At 53.9% G+C, this 17,588-nt stretch overlaps 3 protein-coding genes across 3 annotated transcripts; 2 read left to right on the top strand and 1 right to left on the bottom strand.

Moving 5' to 3' along the window:
• Positions 1–5,349: 5,349 nt before the first annotated feature.
• On the top strand, positions 5,350–10,258 carry LOC149277337 (tRNA-splicing endonuclease subunit Sen2-like). The gene is made up of 11 exons (XM_089503020.1): positions 5,350–5,532; positions 5,607–5,688; positions 6,050–6,086; positions 6,744–7,170; positions 7,410–7,487; positions 7,576–7,626; positions 7,985–8,123; positions 8,307–8,343; positions 8,547–8,658; positions 8,911–9,000; positions 10,196–10,258. The coding sequence occupies exons 1-11, from the start codon at positions 5,350–5,352 to the stop codon at positions 10,256–10,258; spliced, it is 1,299 nt and encodes a 432-aa protein (XP_089359146.1).
• Positions 10,259–11,023: 765 nt separating this feature from the next.
• LOC149277336 (MKRN2 opposite strand protein-like) lies at positions 11,024–13,705 on the bottom strand. The gene is made up of 4 exons (XM_089503019.1): positions 13,491–13,705; positions 12,049–12,098; positions 11,597–11,759; positions 11,024–11,231 (listed from the first exon to the last, which is right to left on the bottom strand). The coding sequence occupies exons 1-4, from the start codon at positions 13,703–13,705 to the stop codon at positions 11,024–11,026; spliced, it is 636 nt and encodes a 211-aa protein (XP_089359145.1).
• Positions 13,706–14,296: 591 nt separating this feature from the next.
• Positions 14,297–17,588, top strand: LOC149277335 (E3 ubiquitin-protein ligase makorin-2-like). The gene is made up of 8 exons (XM_089503018.1): positions 14,297–14,322; positions 14,779–14,907; positions 15,095–15,267; positions 15,705–16,009; positions 16,119–16,333; positions 16,675–16,785; positions 17,121–17,265; positions 17,442–17,588. Exons 1-8 carry the CDS (start codon positions 14,297–14,299, stop codon positions 17,586–17,588), a joined length of 1,251 nt encoding a protein of 416 aa, XP_089359144.1.

Here is a 17,588-nt window from a genome sequence, read left to right as displayed (position 1 = left end):
CATTGGGTGGAGTTTTTATTACAATCTCACTTTTCATGTTTCTTCTCCCAGTCAATACCGATCATTAAGGGGTTAACCTCGGGGCAAACAGGGCGCTCGGCCTGTGAAGGGCGTCCCGGCTAATAAGAGTTAAATGAGAGTTGGAAGGGCCCGGGCTGTCCGCTGAGGCCCCCGGCTCTGCCAGCGGGAACGGCCTCACTTCTGGCTCATTTCGACAGATGGAGACCGATGAGTCCTCTCTGAGTTGCTTTATTTCTGGCAAAAAATCCTCAAATCCGCTCCACCCATAATAATGATTTTCAGGGGGAAACTCTCCAGGAATTAAACCTGAAACCCCCACGGGGGCCAAATACCCATAAGAGGCCATAAAACGAGAATTAACAGGAAGCCCCTGATTCCTCCCCGGGGCGCGGCGTCACAAATCAGTATTATTATTTCTTGTTTCAGGTAGCGCCATCATATTCCGCAGCGCTGTACAAATATTATCATTCTAAATCTTATTTCATTAAACAGAATCGATCTCACCAAACCTGCGGGGACACGCGGGGTTAAAGTATAAAAAGAGTTTGTGTCACATTTACCCCCGGCCGGGGCAGGGAAGGGGCAGGGCCGGGCCGGGGGTATTGGTCACTTTGGCTTCTCTGACCCCCACGTATCGAGACCCCTCAGCCTCTCCTTATAATACATATGGAGACCCCCGGTCTCCCAGAGATGATTTGTGCGGACCCCCTACGGACCGTCTGGAGGATCTAGAAGGATCTTACACAATGGAGAGAGCGCGCGTTCAGTGAGTTGTAAATTCTGTGATATTTGGCAGCTGGGCGGCAGATCCACAACATACAACTCAGAAAAAGTGGGGGGGGGTATAACCCGATCGCTGGGCACATAAGACTTTATTTAACGTGCAAACTATATTATAATAAACCCTTCCAGTGCCAGGTATCTGGAGCGGAAGGGGTTAAGGAGCGTCAGGTTGCTATAGGAACCGTGCAGACAAAATGTTTGAAGCCCAACGCGTTCCAAAAACTTCTTATTTTCAGCGACGTGATTGAGAACCACCGGCCACGGCTTCCCACGGGGGCCGAGTCCACAGCGAGTGCAGAGTCCACGGGGGCCGAGTCCACAGCGAGTGCAGAGTCCACGGGGGCCGAGTCCACAGCGAGTGCCGATTCCACAGGGGGCTGAGTCCACAGCGAGTGCTGATTCCACAGAGAGTGCCCAGTCCACAGAGAGTGCCGATTCCACAGAAGACGGAAAAAGCCCGACAGCTGCTTCACCGCAAGACAGCAACAGCCAATGGGAGAGGCCCTTCCTGCCGCGACCCGCAGCTAATTTGGGGGAAAATAAAGTAGAATTAGAAATTCAAACAGAGGCAGAAGTCAAACCCAGAAATGGCTCCGAATTCCGCGTCATTCCTCCAGGTCTCGGGGCCCCGGCGGCTTTTACCCCATAGACGGCTCTGTGCATTCCCCCGTCGTCACAGAGCATCGTGAATGCTTCCTGTGGGTTGCGCTGTAATGGAGGAAGACGGACGGCAGACAATAATATGAAATCTTTGTGAATTGGAATAAAAAGGGGTCATTATTATCATGAAGCGGCCCCCGGGGGCCACTCCCTGACGTCACGGAGAGGAAGGAGCTCATAATGTCACGCACACAAAAACAATTAATGCGTAACGCGGCTTCTGTGCCCCCGCCGCGCATGGACAGCCTATTCTGATACCACAACTCCCAACCCAAAAGGCTCAGCCAGCGGGCGGCAGGGGACTCTGCGAATTCATCTCCCCTGCTGAGGTTTCCCGGCGCTCGCTCGCGTGTCTCTTTATCAGCTGGGCTGGTCGGCGGAATCGGATTCTTTACGGGATCGCGTTGTTTGCCTTTTTATCAGTAAATTGTGATTCATAAAATTCTCTTAAACATTAACGAGACGGCGCGGTTACTACCCTACCACTCCACCAGCCGTTCCCAGCTCCGCTGGGAGGCTACCCCGCGCACCCACCGCTGCACAAGAAGCTGTCTCCTACCAACCCCCAGCGGCTGCTCCAATTCATGAGTTTTTATCCAGAAACCCAGAAAATCTATTTTTACAAAATGAATAAAAATAACATAAAAAAGGCAACAAATAATTAATGCAGTGAGTGCGGCCCCCGAAAGGGCCACCAACAGATCCCCAGAACCTCAAACATATTCCTCAGAAAGATTCACGCGGCGCTCTCGCCCTCCTCGCCTCAAAGAGCCTCGCCGGTCTCCTTCATGTCAATCATATAGAAAGAGAATCAAATGAGCAGCCGGGGCGTCCGCTTCCCTGCCAATAACATGGACTGCAGAGCGTCTTATCACCCGGCAGATCACTGAAAGATCACCAACAGATCACTGAAAGATCACCAAGAGATCACTGAAAGATCGCCAGCAGATCACCAACAGATCACTGAAAGATCACCTGCACATGATTAACAGATCACCAATAGATCGCTGACAAATTACAAACAGATCACAAACAGATCACTGATAGATCACCAGCAGAACGCTAAAAGATCACCAGTAGGTCACCGACAGATCACTGATTCCATCTTTGGCACTTATAGGCGTCAACCACTCGTTTATCTGCCATAATTATTCCCATTATCCGAGTTGATCTCTTCGAGGGCCGGAGCCGGACTCCGCTGGATCTCATGCAGAAAAAGACGAGGATTAATAACTGAAAGGACGCTTTACTTTACAGAGAGGGGGTAGTTCAGTGGAACAGCTTCCCAGCAGACGTGGTAGAGGGTAATACAGTGTGGGGGGGTTAAACATGCATGGGGTCGGGGTGCTTAAGGTCTGTAGAGAGTCGGCGGGCCGGAAGGGGCCGTTCTGCGGTGGGTTCCGGGTTAATTTAGCAGGTTTTTACGGTAATTCTCGGCCGGGCGGCCGCTCCTTGTAATCCAGACCTTTATACAAATATTTATCGCTTCGGATTTAAGCCGTTTTGCCAAAGAATGTTCTCAAAATATGTGATTTTACAATTAAAAATTGTTGTGGTTCGTGGCTTTTTAACCTGCGAACGTTTTCTAGAATGAAACGATCCCCGGAGGACTCGTCGGGCTCTTCCTGACACTAAAAAAGCGGAAAGCGGCGCAAATGCGAGAAATGACATCTGTCCAGCGGAAATTTCTCACAATTTATTTTATAAAACCTGCGATAAAAATACAGGATTAACCCCCGAGCGGCCAGGAAAGCGCTTTTATTCCATATGGTTTTATAGAGGATTAACCCTTTGCTCGCATGTGAAGGAGTTTGGGGGCTCTGAGGGGGTAAACGGCGTTCTGGTAAGACGTGATAGAGACACAACAGGGGCTCCGGCGGTGGGAGATCCCCCGGAGCTTACAATCTAAACAAGGAACGGGGGTTCATGGGCAGCACGGCTCGGGGTGGCGCTGGGTAGGAGATGGTTAAAAAAATGTCTGAACCGCGTCATGCGCCATCAGCACGACGTCCGCCAGCCGAGCCGCCGTCAGCTAACATGGGGGTCTTTCCTACACATTTCTGACCCCCGCGGCATATTACGGTGACATCACCCCATGTTACGGTGACGTCACCCCATGTTACGGTGACGTCACCCCATGTTACGGTGACGTCACCCCATGTTACTGTGACGTCACCCCATGTTACTGTGACGTCACCCCATGTTACTGTGACGTCACACCTGAAACAGCCCAGAATAAAGTGCGCAGAAAACACAAAACTAAACAGCAGCAGAAAATGACAAAAAACACAAAAAGACGCAGAATTTGTGTCCCGGCCGCTGCTCGTTTCTTTAATAAATTCTAAAAAAATTTATACAGAGAAAGTGAATGATTTACTAACGTCAGGACAGTCAGCGGAAGCCGCGGGGAGACAGCGCCTGTTACTGGAGTTACTGGGGTAACTGGAGTTACTGGGGTTGAGTTAATGAGGTTACTGGGGTTAATGGAGTTACTGGAGTTACTGGGGTTAATGGAGTTACTGGAGTTACTGGGGTTAATGGAGTTACTGGTGTTAATGGAGTTACTGGTGTTACTGGGGTTAATGGAGTTACTGGGGTTAATGGAGTTACTGGTGTTACTGGGGTTATTGGGGTAACTGGAGTTACTGGGGTTATTGGAGTTACTGGAGTAACTGGAGTTACTGGGGTTACTGGGGTTACTGGAGTTACTGGTGTTAATGGAGTTACTGGTGTTACTGGGGTTAATGGAGTTACTGGGGTTACTAGAGTTACTGGGTTACTGGGGTTAATGGAGTTACTGGAGTTACTGGAGTTACTGGGGTTAATGGAGTTACTGGGGTTACTGGTGTTAATGGAGTTACTGGGGTTAATGGAGTTACTGGAGTTACTGGGGTTAATGGAGTTACTGGGGTTAATGGAGTTACTGGTGTTACTGGGGTTAATGGAGTTACTGGTGTTACTGGGGTAACTGGAGTTAATGGAGTTATTGGGGTTAATGGAGTTACTGGGGTTAATGGAGTTACTGGAGTTACTGGGGTTAATGGAGTTACTGGAGTTACTGGTGTTAATGGTGTTACTGGGGTTACTGGGGTTAATGGGGTTAATTTGGCTAACTGGAGTTACTGGGGTTACTGGGGTTACTGGAGTTACTGGAGTTACTGGGGTTACTGGAGTTACTGGGGTTAATGGGGTAACTGGAGTTACTGGGGTTACTGGTGTTAATGGAGTTACTGGTGTTACTGATCTTAATGGGGTTACTGGGGTTAATGGAGTTACCGGCGGCAAATGGTGACATCTGGTGGCCAAATGAAAAGAGTTAAAGGGACCAAGATAGGGGATTTACCCTTTCAGTGCCAGAAGGGAAGGGCACAGTATGCACAGCTGTTACCCCCGGCCTCCAGCTCTGTATCCCTGGTTTTTTGGGGACCCCCTGCAGGGTGGGCATGGTGTCTGATGTTATAGGAGTTCAGGGTGCTGATGCTCCCATATCAGAAAGATTAAGGTAGATGGGCCCGGCTATTACTGTAAATACGGTAGTCATGTGACCCTGTCTGTGCCTTCATCACCCAGTGCACCTACGTGGCTGATGCTTCCGGGTCCCAGCAATAGAGGTGAACAAACTGCATGGGGAGGCAGGGGTTAAAAGCAGTGCAGCACGGAGGGGCTCCACGCTGCACCCCACATATTAATAGGAAGCTCCTCCCTGCACCCCATATATTGGGGAAACTCCTCCCAGTACCCCCACATCTTAATAGGAAGCTCCTCCCTACAGCTGTCATATTGGGGGAAGCTCCTCCCTGTAGGGATTGTGTGATTCGCTTAGGTGTTTGCGCAGGGTCCGTATAATAACCGCACTCTTTTGCTTTTTGCCGTCAGCCAATCAGAATGCAGGCAGCTTTCCACGCTCCGAGGAGGAAGAGGACTGTGTACGAGGCGTACGAATCCCCGCTTCCGCTGCCGCTGTCACATGATTCACACGCAAACCGCTTCCGCGTCTGCCGAGCGGAAATCATTAATAATCATGTGACGGTGAGAAGCGCCGAGGACATCGAGCTCCTCTACACCAAGGTACCGCCGCTGGGACTCCGCTCCGCGCGCTGTCAGCCGTGGAAGGGTAGTTACCCCTTCTTGTTCCTCCCCAGGGTTATTTCGGGAAGGGTATTTTGTCCAGAAGCCGTCCGCAGTATGATGTTACGGAGCGGGAGCTGCTGATGCGTTGGAGAGGTGCGTTCCGTGTAGTGCGCTCTGCGCTGTACGGGGCTTAAATATGCCAGCCCTTTACTAGAACCCTGTAGCAGGGGCCAATCTCAGGATTTGGGGGCCAGTCCTGTGAAGCACGCAGGGGTGTGTGATCGTGGGGCGTGATCTCAGGATTTGGGGGTAGTCCTGTGATGCGGGGGCTGATCGTGGGGGCCAATCTCAGGATTTGGGGGCAGTTCCGTGATGCGGGGGCCGATCGTGGGGGCCAATCTCAGGATTTGGGGGCAGTTCCGTGATGCGGGGGGTGATCGTGGGGGCCAATCTTGGACGTGGGGGCTTCTTATAATTGTAAGGGTTGATCCTTCTTCATGTTTTTTTCCCCCAGCTTCTAAAGTGAAATTTCCAGTTATTTCATCCAGGAAGTGAGTAAAACTTCAGCACCTGAACCGGCCAATCACATGAGGCTGCTGTACGGCAACCGCATCAGAGGGGGGGGGTGGGGGTGCTGCGGAAATAGCATGCGTTTATTTTTCTCATCTTCTCCAACGTTTTAATCAGAACGAGGCGGAGAAACGGAGTGTCCGGTGATATCAAGGGTGCCGTGATAGCATAGAGGGGGCGGCCTGCGGGGATCAGGGTAGCGGGGCACTGGCGCGGGGTAGCTGCTGGGTAGCTGTGTGTGGCGCGGGGTAGCTGCCGGGTAGCTGTGCTTGGCGCGGGGTAGCTGGGCGTGGCGCGGGGTAGCTGTGCGTGGCGCGGGGTAGCTGCCGGGTAGCTTGTGTGGCACGGGGTAGCTGTGCGTGGCGCGGGGTAGCTGCCAGGTAGCTGGGCGTGGCGCGGGGTAGCTGGGCGTGGCGCGGGGTAGCTGCCGGGTAGCTGTGCATGGCGCAGGGTAGCTGTGCGTGGCGCGGGGTAGCTGCCGGGTAGCTGTGCGTGGCGCGGGATAGCTGTCGGGTAGCGGGGCAGGGGCAGCGGGGCAGAGCTCTTTATGAGTAGAATGTTTAGTATTTGCGGAGAGCCGTTTTATTCTGTGAGGTATTTCCGGTAAACAGTCGGGTTCTTCCTGTCGGGTTCTCCAGGTACCGGCTTCATGCTGATTGGGCGAGAGGAATGTTGGAAGCTCAGGGTCTGGATTCTGACTCCGTATCCCGGATCCTGGCCGATTACATGCGTCCCCTGGATGTGCCGGCCGGAGATGCGGATCCGGGGCTCGCTGCCGGTGCTGGGGATGAAGCCGCTCGGGAGGGGGACCCGGCACACGACCCTCTGGCCCGGTACGGCCTGGATGCTGTGCGGGAGAGCGACGAGGTGGGAGATCGGGCCCCGGAGACGCCGCAAGAGATGCATTGTCACAAACACGACGACCTCATCATCCACTGCGGCTGCAGAACCCAAAAACGGAGTAAACCAAACCAACCGGAACCGGCGGATCCAACAGGAAACAGACACCAGTACGTGCTGGTAGAGGAGGAGGAAGAGACCAGTGAGACGGCAGACGCTGCCGGTGTAAGGACGGTTTCCTTGGCAACACGCAACCGCGTAACACACCTGCTCCGGTCCATGCATCCGCGCATCCCCACATAGTGGAATTAACCCCTTATGTTAAAAGTGGAAATAAAATAAATTATCAGATCGCCGGCGCAGTATTTTCTCCTTATTCCTCCCCGGTCAGGGGCGCGGTGAGCTCTCTGGGATATCGCGCCGTACGGTAGGTTTCATGGATTCTTTACTCCTCGTTGCAGGAGATCGGGGTGCGGCGGCTCCTCGTGTGCCGGAGGAATCCTTTCAGGCTGTTGGAGTATTTACAGCTGAGCCGGGAGGAGGTGAGTGTCGCCCCCTAATACCCCCGGGGGGGCAGCGCCTCTCACCAGCCGACTCCAGGGTGATGTTTCCGTCCTGTGTCTGTTTCAGGCGTTTTTCCTGACGTACGCCTTGGGCTGTCTGTCCGTCTCTTATAATAAGGTAGGGAGCCGTCTGTTTATTGTTGAGCGAGGGGGCGTCCTCGGTGCCGCGTGGTCTCCTCGTGGATTGGACATCCTCCACGATATTAAAAATGAGTCCAACGGCAAAAAAAGGTGACTCGCGATGCATGGGGAGAGTCCGTGCGCATGTCTCGGTGTCTGCGCTGTCACATCCACGTCCGTGCCGGGGATCTCTCGCGTCCGTGCCGGGGATCTCTCGCGTCCGTGCCGGGGATCTCTCGCGTCCGTGCCGGGGATCTCTCGCGGTCGTGCCGGGGATCTCGTGGTCATGCTGGGGATCTCGCGGTCGCGCCGTCACAGCCACCCGCCAAGCACGTGACACTTTATTCTGTTGGCAGGAGCCGTTGACGATCTTGGAGCTGTGGGAGGCTTTCGTTGCCGCGCAGCCCACCTTTCCCGCCACGTACATGGCGTATCATCACTTCCGAAGCAAGGGCTGGGTGCCCAAAGTTGGCCTGAAATACGGAACGGATCTGTGTAGGTGACTCGCCGAACCTGCGCAGCTTCCATTAATGTTCCTCATCTTATTTAATGTGTAAACTGCTGAATTCTAATCACAAATATCATTCCTGGGAGGATAATAAACGGGTGGGCTGCTCCTGCCCCTCCTGGGGGGGTCTCTAAACCCACGTCCGTCACCTGTCTGTGTTTTTCTTGCAGTGTTATACCGGAAAGGTCCCCCTTTCTACCACGCCAGGTTTGTGTCCTTTTATTACATAAACGGTTTTAATGCTTGTACATCCGCTGCCACTCGTAAGATGGTGGGCGCCATCCGCTGCCACTCGTAAGATGGCGGGCTCCATCTGCTGCCACTCGTAAGGTTGTTTTTTTCTTGGTATATCTTTACCCCACCCCTGATTATTTTTACCCTGTGAAACGTTTTCCTTCCTTTCGTTGCAGTTATTCTGTCTTCGTGGAACTCGTTGACTCTAATTTTGAAGGCTCTCCCCTGCGGCCCCTGACGTGGAAAGCACTTGCCGGCCTGAACAGAACAACTGTCAATGTCTCGAAGGTAAAGCAGCGCCCCGGAGCCGTCTTCTGCGCAGGTTTGCCGTGAGCAGTCCGTACGCTGGGGGTACAGAGCGGTTTTGGCGACGCTCTGTCTCTTTGGTTACGGGGCGGACGAGCGAGGAGCCGCTGGCGCTGCATACTGTAAGAGCTGCGCTTAAAAATATTGCGGTATTTACGTAAAAGGGCACAATTAGTAGATTTTGTGTTTTTGATAAAATGTAATGAATGACATCATTTTTCTGTTGCTCTGCAGGAGCTTCTGTTCTGTTATTTAATTAAACCCCCAGCTTTTACGGACAGAGACCTGCGGACCCCGGAGTGCATAAAAACCTTCAAGGTTCAGGTAACTGCCGGTTGCTTTTAATTTAAATCTTGCGCTCGGAGATGCAAACAAGTCAGTGGCGCCCACCAGCCGAGAGAATAAAGTCACCATCGGATCTGCGATATCGCGTTATATCATATTATATCCTGCGATATCGCATCATATTATATTCTGCGATATTCCATTATATCCTGCGATATCGCATCATATTATATAGTGCGATATTCCATTATATCCTGCGATATCGCATCGTATTATATTCTGCGATATTCCATTATATCCTGCGATATCGCATCATATTATATAGTGCGATATTCCATTATATCCTGCGATATCGCATCATATTATATTCTGCGATATTCCATTATATCCTGCGATATCGCATATTATACAGTGCGATATTCCATTATATCCTGCAATATCGCATCATATTATATAGTGCGATATTCCATTATATCCTGCGATATCGCATCATATCATATTCTGCAATATTCCATTATATCCTGCAATATCGCATCATATTATATAGTGCGATATTCCATTATATCGTGCGATATTCCATTATATCCTGCGATATTCCATTATATCCTGCGATATCGCATCATATTATATTCTGCGATATTCCATTATATCCTGCGATATCGCATATTATACAGTGCGATATTCCATTATATCCTGCAATATCGCATCATATTATATAGTGCGATATTCCATTATATCCTGCGATATCGCATCATATCATATTCTGCAATATTCCATTATATCCTGCAATATCGCATCATATTATATAGTGCGATATTCCATTATATCCTGTGATATCGCATCATGTATAGTGATATCGCATTGTGATATTATATTGTGTACTATGCTTTGGTGGAATATCGCATTATATCACATTATATTGTGCAGTATGGCATTATATACTATGCTGTTATCTTGTGCTATATCGTGTAATATTGCAATACTATTATTATATAGTGTAATATCGCAGAGTCATGTACTATTCTGTTATATTGCGCCGCACACTCTGCCCGCTTTCCCCAAGGGCTGCGTCCTTTACAGCGCCCACTACTCCCGGGGCGCACAGACGCGTTCATGGGGATAGTGGGGGTATCGATGAGACCCTTCTTCTGAGTGCTGATTCCATGTAAATGCAGATAATTACACTGACAACCACCAGAGCAAGTCTCATTTAACCCTATACTTCTCACGGCAGGAGTTAATTTTGAGTCGCTGGATTTCGTCCCGCGAGAGATCGGACCAGGAGGAGGAGCTCTGAGAGCCGCACATTCTCTGCGTGTTTTTAGTCAATTGGGATACTTTGGGCTTTTGGGAAGCGGCTCCCCGGCCGCTGTCGGTTTGTGCAGAATCCGTAAACTGGGAACAATTTCCGGAAGTACACGAAGTTTGTGACTAACCACAGAAATGCTGCTGCGATAAACAGGGGGGTCGGGGGGTCGAGAGAGCAGCATGTTCGGGGTTTATGAAGATATATTTAAGACAATTTAAGACAATAAATGTTTTTTTCCATAAATCATTTTATTTAGTTGAAGAGACCCTCGGCCACAATAACTGTGCGGCAGCCCCTGCTCCAACTACATGTACAGACGTTTATGAGGCCTTGGCTATCCTGTCCACCTCCATAGTCCGATACCCTCTACTGTGTAGATTTAATTCCTCCTCTTCTGCGAGTCCCACGCCAGTACAACTGAAGCAAATGAATTCAGCCAATCAGCAAGAGGATGCCAGGTGCATGCTGGGTATATTATGGCATGAACTTGGGTAACATCGAGGGGTCTGTCGGTTCGTTGCCGCAGGTAACATAGCGGCGCTTGTTCTAACAGCCGCTCTTGGACAAAAATGATCACCTTCTGTTTGGTGGATAAACAAAAATTCTGGCCACAAGTATCTGGAATCCACGCCACGAGAGACTGGCGGGCGCGCGTCATCCGATTACCCGGCGGAGCGCGCGTCATCCGATTACCCGGCGGAGCGCGCGTCATCCGATTACCCGGCGGAGCGCGCGTCATCCGATTTACATTCACTATCTGTCCTCTTTGTGCACAGCGTAGAAGCCGTGTTGGGAGACCTGCCGGCACACACTGAGGTATTTCGACGCCCGCCTGGTCCGCGGCAGCACGAAGCGCTCGGTGAATTGGGTCGGGCCGAGCGGCGGCTTCTCCAGGAGACTCAGGATCCGGTTGATGAATCTCAGAGCGAAGGAGCAGCAGTTGTGATCTCGCTCGCAGTATCTGAGAAAAACAATTTACACACGGGAGAGGATTAACACGGCACAGCCAATCACCAGGGAGCTCATGCACCATGTGATGCAATACAGCCAAACCCCCTGGGGCAGATGCACCATGTGACACAACAAAGCCAATCCCACAGCACTCCATTCACCATGTGATGCAACACAACAAATTGCTTAGCGGTACATGCACCATGTGATGGCTAAGCCGATCCCCCAAGCTGCTTATACATCATGTGACCCAACACGGCCAATCCCCTAGGAAGTATGTGAACCATGTGACCCTATCCCCTGGGAAGTACATGAACCATGTGACCCAACCCCACCAATCCCCTGGGAAGTACATGAACCATGTCTCATCCAGACCTGCGCAGCAGCCATTGCTCCGAAGCGGCGTGTTCCGTTAGGTAGCCGTCCCATTGGTTGATGAGCGCGTAGTTATCTGGCGGCACCAGCGGCACGCTCACACACTGCTCCCAGCCCAGCGCGTCGCCGTGAACACCCGTCTCATTGTAATGATACACGACACCTGGAAAACAACCCGGCAGCCGGCGTTACTTCCCCCCACGAGACCCCCGCACTCGCCCCAAAAACTGCCCACCAGCCTGTTACCCACCCGAGGGGGGTTCCGACCTCCGAGCTGGGGTCGTACAGAAGCCGTTCTAGTTACTTGTCAGCGATGTCATAACACAGCGTAAACATATTTTATGCGTCACGTGACCTGAGCGCCTCGTGTCCGCATTAATGTCACGCCGCGCCGACCACGCGCTCTCCTGAGCTGTAAAGAGGAACCGACGCACCCGACGGCTCAGACCCACCGGAAGTATCCGTTATCCCGACGTGAAGATCCGAGTCTCCGTCGTAGTCCCTGAAAGAAAAATATGGAAACATGACGGGGGGAAATATACGCATCTACGCGGGGGGGGGGGAAATATACGCATCTACGCGGGGGGGGATAATACGCATCTACGCGGGGGGGGAAATATACGCATCTACGCGGGGGGGGATATACGCATCTACGCGGGGGGGGATATACGCATCTACGCGGGGGGGGATATACGCATCTACGCGGGGGGGGGATATACGCATCTACGCGGGGGGGGGAATATACGCATCTACGCGGGGGGGGGAATATACGCATCTACGCGGGGGGGGGGAAATATACGCATCTACGCGGGGGGGGGGAAATATACGCATCTACGCGGGGGGGGGATATACGCATCTACGCGGGGGGGGATATACGCATCTACGCGGGGGGGGATATACGCATCTACGCGGGGGGGGGGATATACGCATCTACGCGGGGGGGGGAATATACGCATATACGCATCTACGCGGGGGGGGGGAATATACGCATCTACGCGGGGGGGGGGAATATCCGCATCTACGCGGGGGGGGAATATACCGCATCTACGCGGGGGGGAAATATACGCATCTACGCGGGGGGGAAATATACGCATCTACGCGGGGGGGAAATATACGCATCTACGCGGGGGGAAATATACGCATCTACGCGGGGGGGAAATATACGCATCTACGCGGGGGGGGGGGAATATACGCATCTACGCGGGGGGGGGGGGGAATATACGCATCTACGCGGGGGGGGGAATATACGCATCTACGCGGGGGGGGAATATACGCATCTACGCGGGGGGGGACATATACGCATCTACGCGGGGGGGGACATATACGCATCTACGCGGGGGGGGGGACATATACGCATCTACGCGGGGGGGGACATATACGCATCTACGCGGGGCGGGGAAATATACGCATCTACGCGGGGCGGGGAAATATACGCATCTACGCGGGGCGGGGAAATATACGCATCTACGCGGGGCGGGGAAATATACGCATCTACGCGGGGCGGGGAAATATACGCATCTACGCGGGGCGGGGAAATATACGCATCTACGCGGGGCGGGGAAATATACGCATCTACGCGGGGCGGGGAAATATACGCATCTACGCGGGGCGGGGAAATATACGCATCTACGCGGGGCGGGGAAATATACCGCATCTACGCGGGGCGGGGAAATATACGCATCTACGCGGGGCGGGGAAATATATGCATCTACGCGGGGCGGGGAAATATACGCATCTACGCGGGGCGGGGAAATATACGCATCTACGCGGGGCAGGGAAATATACGCATCTACACGGTACAGGAGGCTCCCCGGAGCCGGCCGGTGCTATGTCGCACTTACACACCTGCACTCACACTCCTGCTCGTACTCCCACGCGCAGGTTATCAACTCACCCCAGGAACTCGCCTCTTGTCGGCTTCACCAGGAAGCTGCACTTTTCCCGGTGCCCGTTCACAAACGGGCAGGGAACGTGCACCGGGGCCTCCTCCAGCCGCCACGAGGCGACGGTGCTTTGCCCGCAGATGGGGCAGAGAGGGGGCACGCGGCTGCAGAATACGTCCCGCTGGCAGTGGCTGAATTTAAGGAGCCCCTGAGCTAAAGGCAGCATTTTGACAGACGGAGGCAGCGGGGCCCCCGACGCAACCAACACCGCAACCAGCAGCTTAACGGGAAAGCGTCCTGGAAATGGGATCCGCGCAGCGAGCGCCGGTCCTTCAGGGCCCCTGGAGCTGAACCGCGCGGATCCACAAGGGTTGAATTTAGGAGTCGCCCTGATAATTCCAGCCCGAGGAACAGATTTATCCGCCTTTTACATAAAACACCGAATAAAAGCTCTGCGGCGGCTCCCGAGGCTCTCTCTGTCGGGGTCAGAATGCTGGAAGGGAACGTGTGGCCCCTGGAACGGCCCCCCGGGTGAGTTTTGGGGTAAAGTGGCGCCTGGTCTGTCCCTGGGGCATTTAGAGGATTTCAGGGGTTGATGTCAGTCACTGAGGCCCACAGATAGCGGAGGATTTCCGGGGTTCTTCCCCGGAGCAGAGCAGGGGCGCCGGAACCCAAGCGTCCGCCAAGAGTTTCCGCCCGGAGCTCTGACGGGGCTGAGCACATCGTGACGTAGGAGAGGGCGTGTCTTGAACAGAGGGTTCCGTGAGAGATTCTCGAGGAGTATACTGCGTGACGTGGGGAACGAACGGCCATCGCCATGAGTACCAGACACGTGACCTGCAGGTGGGACCCCCGGGGGCCACAGAGAGATAGGGTGGGGGCAGAGGTCACGGTGACCTCAGCAGGGATAATACCCCGCCAAAGAGCATTGTTACCCCGCTGGAAGATGTTTATACCCCGGGGCAAAGAGGGCAGTTACCCCGCTGAAAGATGTTAATACCCTGGGCAGAGAGGGCAGTTACCCCGCTGGAAGATGTTAATACCCCGGGGCAGAGAGTGCAGTTACCCCGCTGGAAGATGTTAATACCCCGGGGCAGTTGACGAGGAGGGGGGGGGGGGTAATCATCAGGGGATTCCCATCACCCGGTTCCCGAGAGTCGTTATCACACCGGTGAAGGCATGCGCGACATCTTTAGAGCTCCGCGCCGCTGACGTGGAGTTTGGGCTCCCGGGGGCCGCCTGCGGATTCTGGGGAAATAAGCGTTATTTTGCGCTTTTTGTGTTTTTCCCGTTTTGCAGATATTTCTTGCACGGCGTTTGCAGGGAGGGGCCGCGCTGCCTCTTCTCACACGATTTAGCGACCAGCAAACCGTCTACGATCTGCCGCTTTTACCAGAAGGGCCAATGTGCGTACGGCACGCGCTGCAGGTAAAGGAGCCCCCCTCTGGGGAGCGGAGGGGTAAAGGAGCCCCCCCTCTGGGGAGCAGTCGGGGTTACATAACCCGGTCATAAAAGGGATTTGATGAACCGGCAGTTAATGGGGGCCGAGGGGGGCCAGTGCTGATTACGCGGGAAGTTCCCGCGCGGCTCTAACATCTATAGAATGTCCCTGTAGATACGATCACGTGAAGCCTGCAGGATCTCCTCAGGGGCTTTGGATCCCGGACCCTTCATGTGCCGCATGGAAGGGGCCCCCACTGCCACCCCCGGGGCAAGAAGCCACCGAAGCTGCCCCCACAAGCACCCCCCAGCGGAGAGACAAGAAATCCCTCGTCCTGCGTGATCGCGGTGAGTGCGCCTGGTCGCGGTGGGTGCGCGTGACCCGTGTGGCAGAGTTGGGGGTTGTTTGGGGCGTTTCACACTCGCTGCGTGACAGCGATAGCCCCCCAAGCTAGATAAATCCTCCCACCTCTTCCCTGCTGGACACGGATGAGCTGTAAAGAGCCTACATTATATGCTGTGATTAGGAAAGCTGGAATCGCTAATTACCCTTGGACAGCCACGTCTCTTACCCCAGCTCGTAAACCCCCCGACATGCCACGTCAGTGTAACTGGGCACAGGGGGCAGAAACTGGGGATTGTTTGGGGGGGCGCTGTTTTAGAACAGGAACGGCTGATGGCGTCTGTGGGTTTGTAATTATTCTCGTTTACTGAGTAGTCTGAGCAGGGATCTGTAGAAGGTTTTGGGGGGGGGGTTTACTCAGTCTCACCGTTTCCTTCGTTAGATCTCTGTGGATTGTCGGAGGGAAACCCCCAATGGGATCCGGTGCCGGGCCACGGCCACGAAGCCCACGGGACGGAGGGTGATGCCAAACCCCACTCTTACCTGGAAGCCATCTGCACGGGGCTGGAGGAGGTGGAGGTGACCCCGACGCGCCCCCCGGACTCCTCGCAGCTCTGTCCGTACGCGGCTGCGGGGGGCTGCCATTATGGCGAGGAATGCGTGTATCTCCACGGCGACGCCTGCGGAATATGCGGCCTGCAAGTGCTTCATCCTCACGACCAGGAGCAGAGGATGGCGCATGAAAAGGTGCGCGTGGCGTGTCTGCGGGGGGGGAATTCCTGGCGTGTCTGCGGGGGGGATCTGTGGCGTGTCTGCGGGGTCTCCGCCGGGTAACACGCGTGGTCTCTCGCTGCAGCTGTGCATGGCGTCCTTTGAGCGTGACATGGAGAAGGCGTTTGCGTTCCAGGCCAGCGAGGAGAAGGTCTGCAGCGTCTGCATGGAGGTCGTCTACGAGAAGCCGTTGGCCACGGAGAGGAGGTTCGGGATCCTCTCCAGCTGCAGCCACGTTTACTGTCTGTCCTGCATCAGGCAGTGGAGATGCGCCAAACAGTTCGACAACCCTGTCATAAAGTGAGTCCCGTGGCACCCTCTGCGCTGCACGCCACGGACGTGGGACTGGAGGGCCGTGCCGGCTGTGTGTCTACAAGGCAGGGCCGTGGCCCTGATAGAACCTTTGGTGCAGCCGGTGGCGTATAACAACGCATGGGGGGCCCCTGGGCCATGTGTAATATATATATATATGGAAAACGGGACGGGCCCCGGGTACTCGTTTGGAGCCCTGGTTTGTGGTAGTAACTCCGCCCCTAGTGTTGGTAGCTCCGCCTCTAGCGGAGGGGACGCGATGGTAACTCCGCCCCTAGCGCCGTGGACCGTTGCAGTCACATTGAGTTTGTTCCTCTTGGCCTCGTCAGGTCGTGTCCCGAGTGCCGCGTGGTATCGGAGTTCGTGATCCCGAGCGTGTACTGGGTCGACGACCAAAGTAAGAAAAATGAACTGATCGAGGCGTTTAAGCAGGGAATGGGGTGAGTGATCATACCACATGTGTCACCGCGACACGTGACCCACAACACCTACATGTCATCGTTTCATACCCTTACACTACGTGACTTAAATATATCGCGGTCTAGTCTGATATAAACCTTCGCTGTCATGTATACGTGGCCACATCTATCGCACGTGTGTACTATCCACATTAACCTGCATGCCCATCGCACATGTCTGTATTGACCACGTGTTACCCTGCATGCCCATCGCACACGTCTGTACTGTCCACGTGTTACCCTGCATGCCCATCGCACACGTTTGTACTGTCCACGTGTAATACCCTGCAAATCAGTCGTGGTCTCTTGTATTTCAGTAAAAAGGCCTGCAAGTATTTTGATCAGGGCCGAGGGACTTGCCCTTTCAGCGGTAAATGTCTTTATCTCCACGCGTATCCGGACGGCACGAGGGCAGAACCGGAGAAACCACGGAAGCAACTGGGCTCCGAGGGCACTGTCCGGGTAAGGCTGGCAGCGTGTTCGTGACTTGACTGTTTAGGCGCCGGGTTTAGTGGCTCTGGGGGGTTGTCTGTGTGCAGCTCCTCCCCCAGGACTGATAGTGAGTACAGGGTATTGCTGTACGGTGGGATTTGTGGCTCGAGTCGTGGCCTCATCACGTTTTCTTGGTCCCGATGCAGTTCTTTAACTCTGTCCGGCTCTGGGACTTCATCGAAGATCGAGAAAACCGGAGCGCCACGGGTAACGAAGGCGACGACGTGGCGGATCTCGGCGACCTCTTTATGCACCTGTCGGGAGTGGATCGTGAAGACGCCGCCCCCGAATAA

The sequence above is a fragment of the Sceloporus occidentalis genome, unplaced genomic scaffold (genome assembly GCF_023333645.1).
Source record: "Sceloporus occidentalis isolate IW3139 unplaced genomic scaffold, rSceOcc1.0.p SCAF_216, whole genome shotgun sequence".
NCBI classification, from domain to species: domain Eukaryota; kingdom Metazoa; phylum Chordata; class Lepidosauria; order Squamata; family Phrynosomatidae; genus Sceloporus; species Sceloporus occidentalis.
This window is presented reverse-complemented; position numbering and strand designations above follow the sequence as displayed.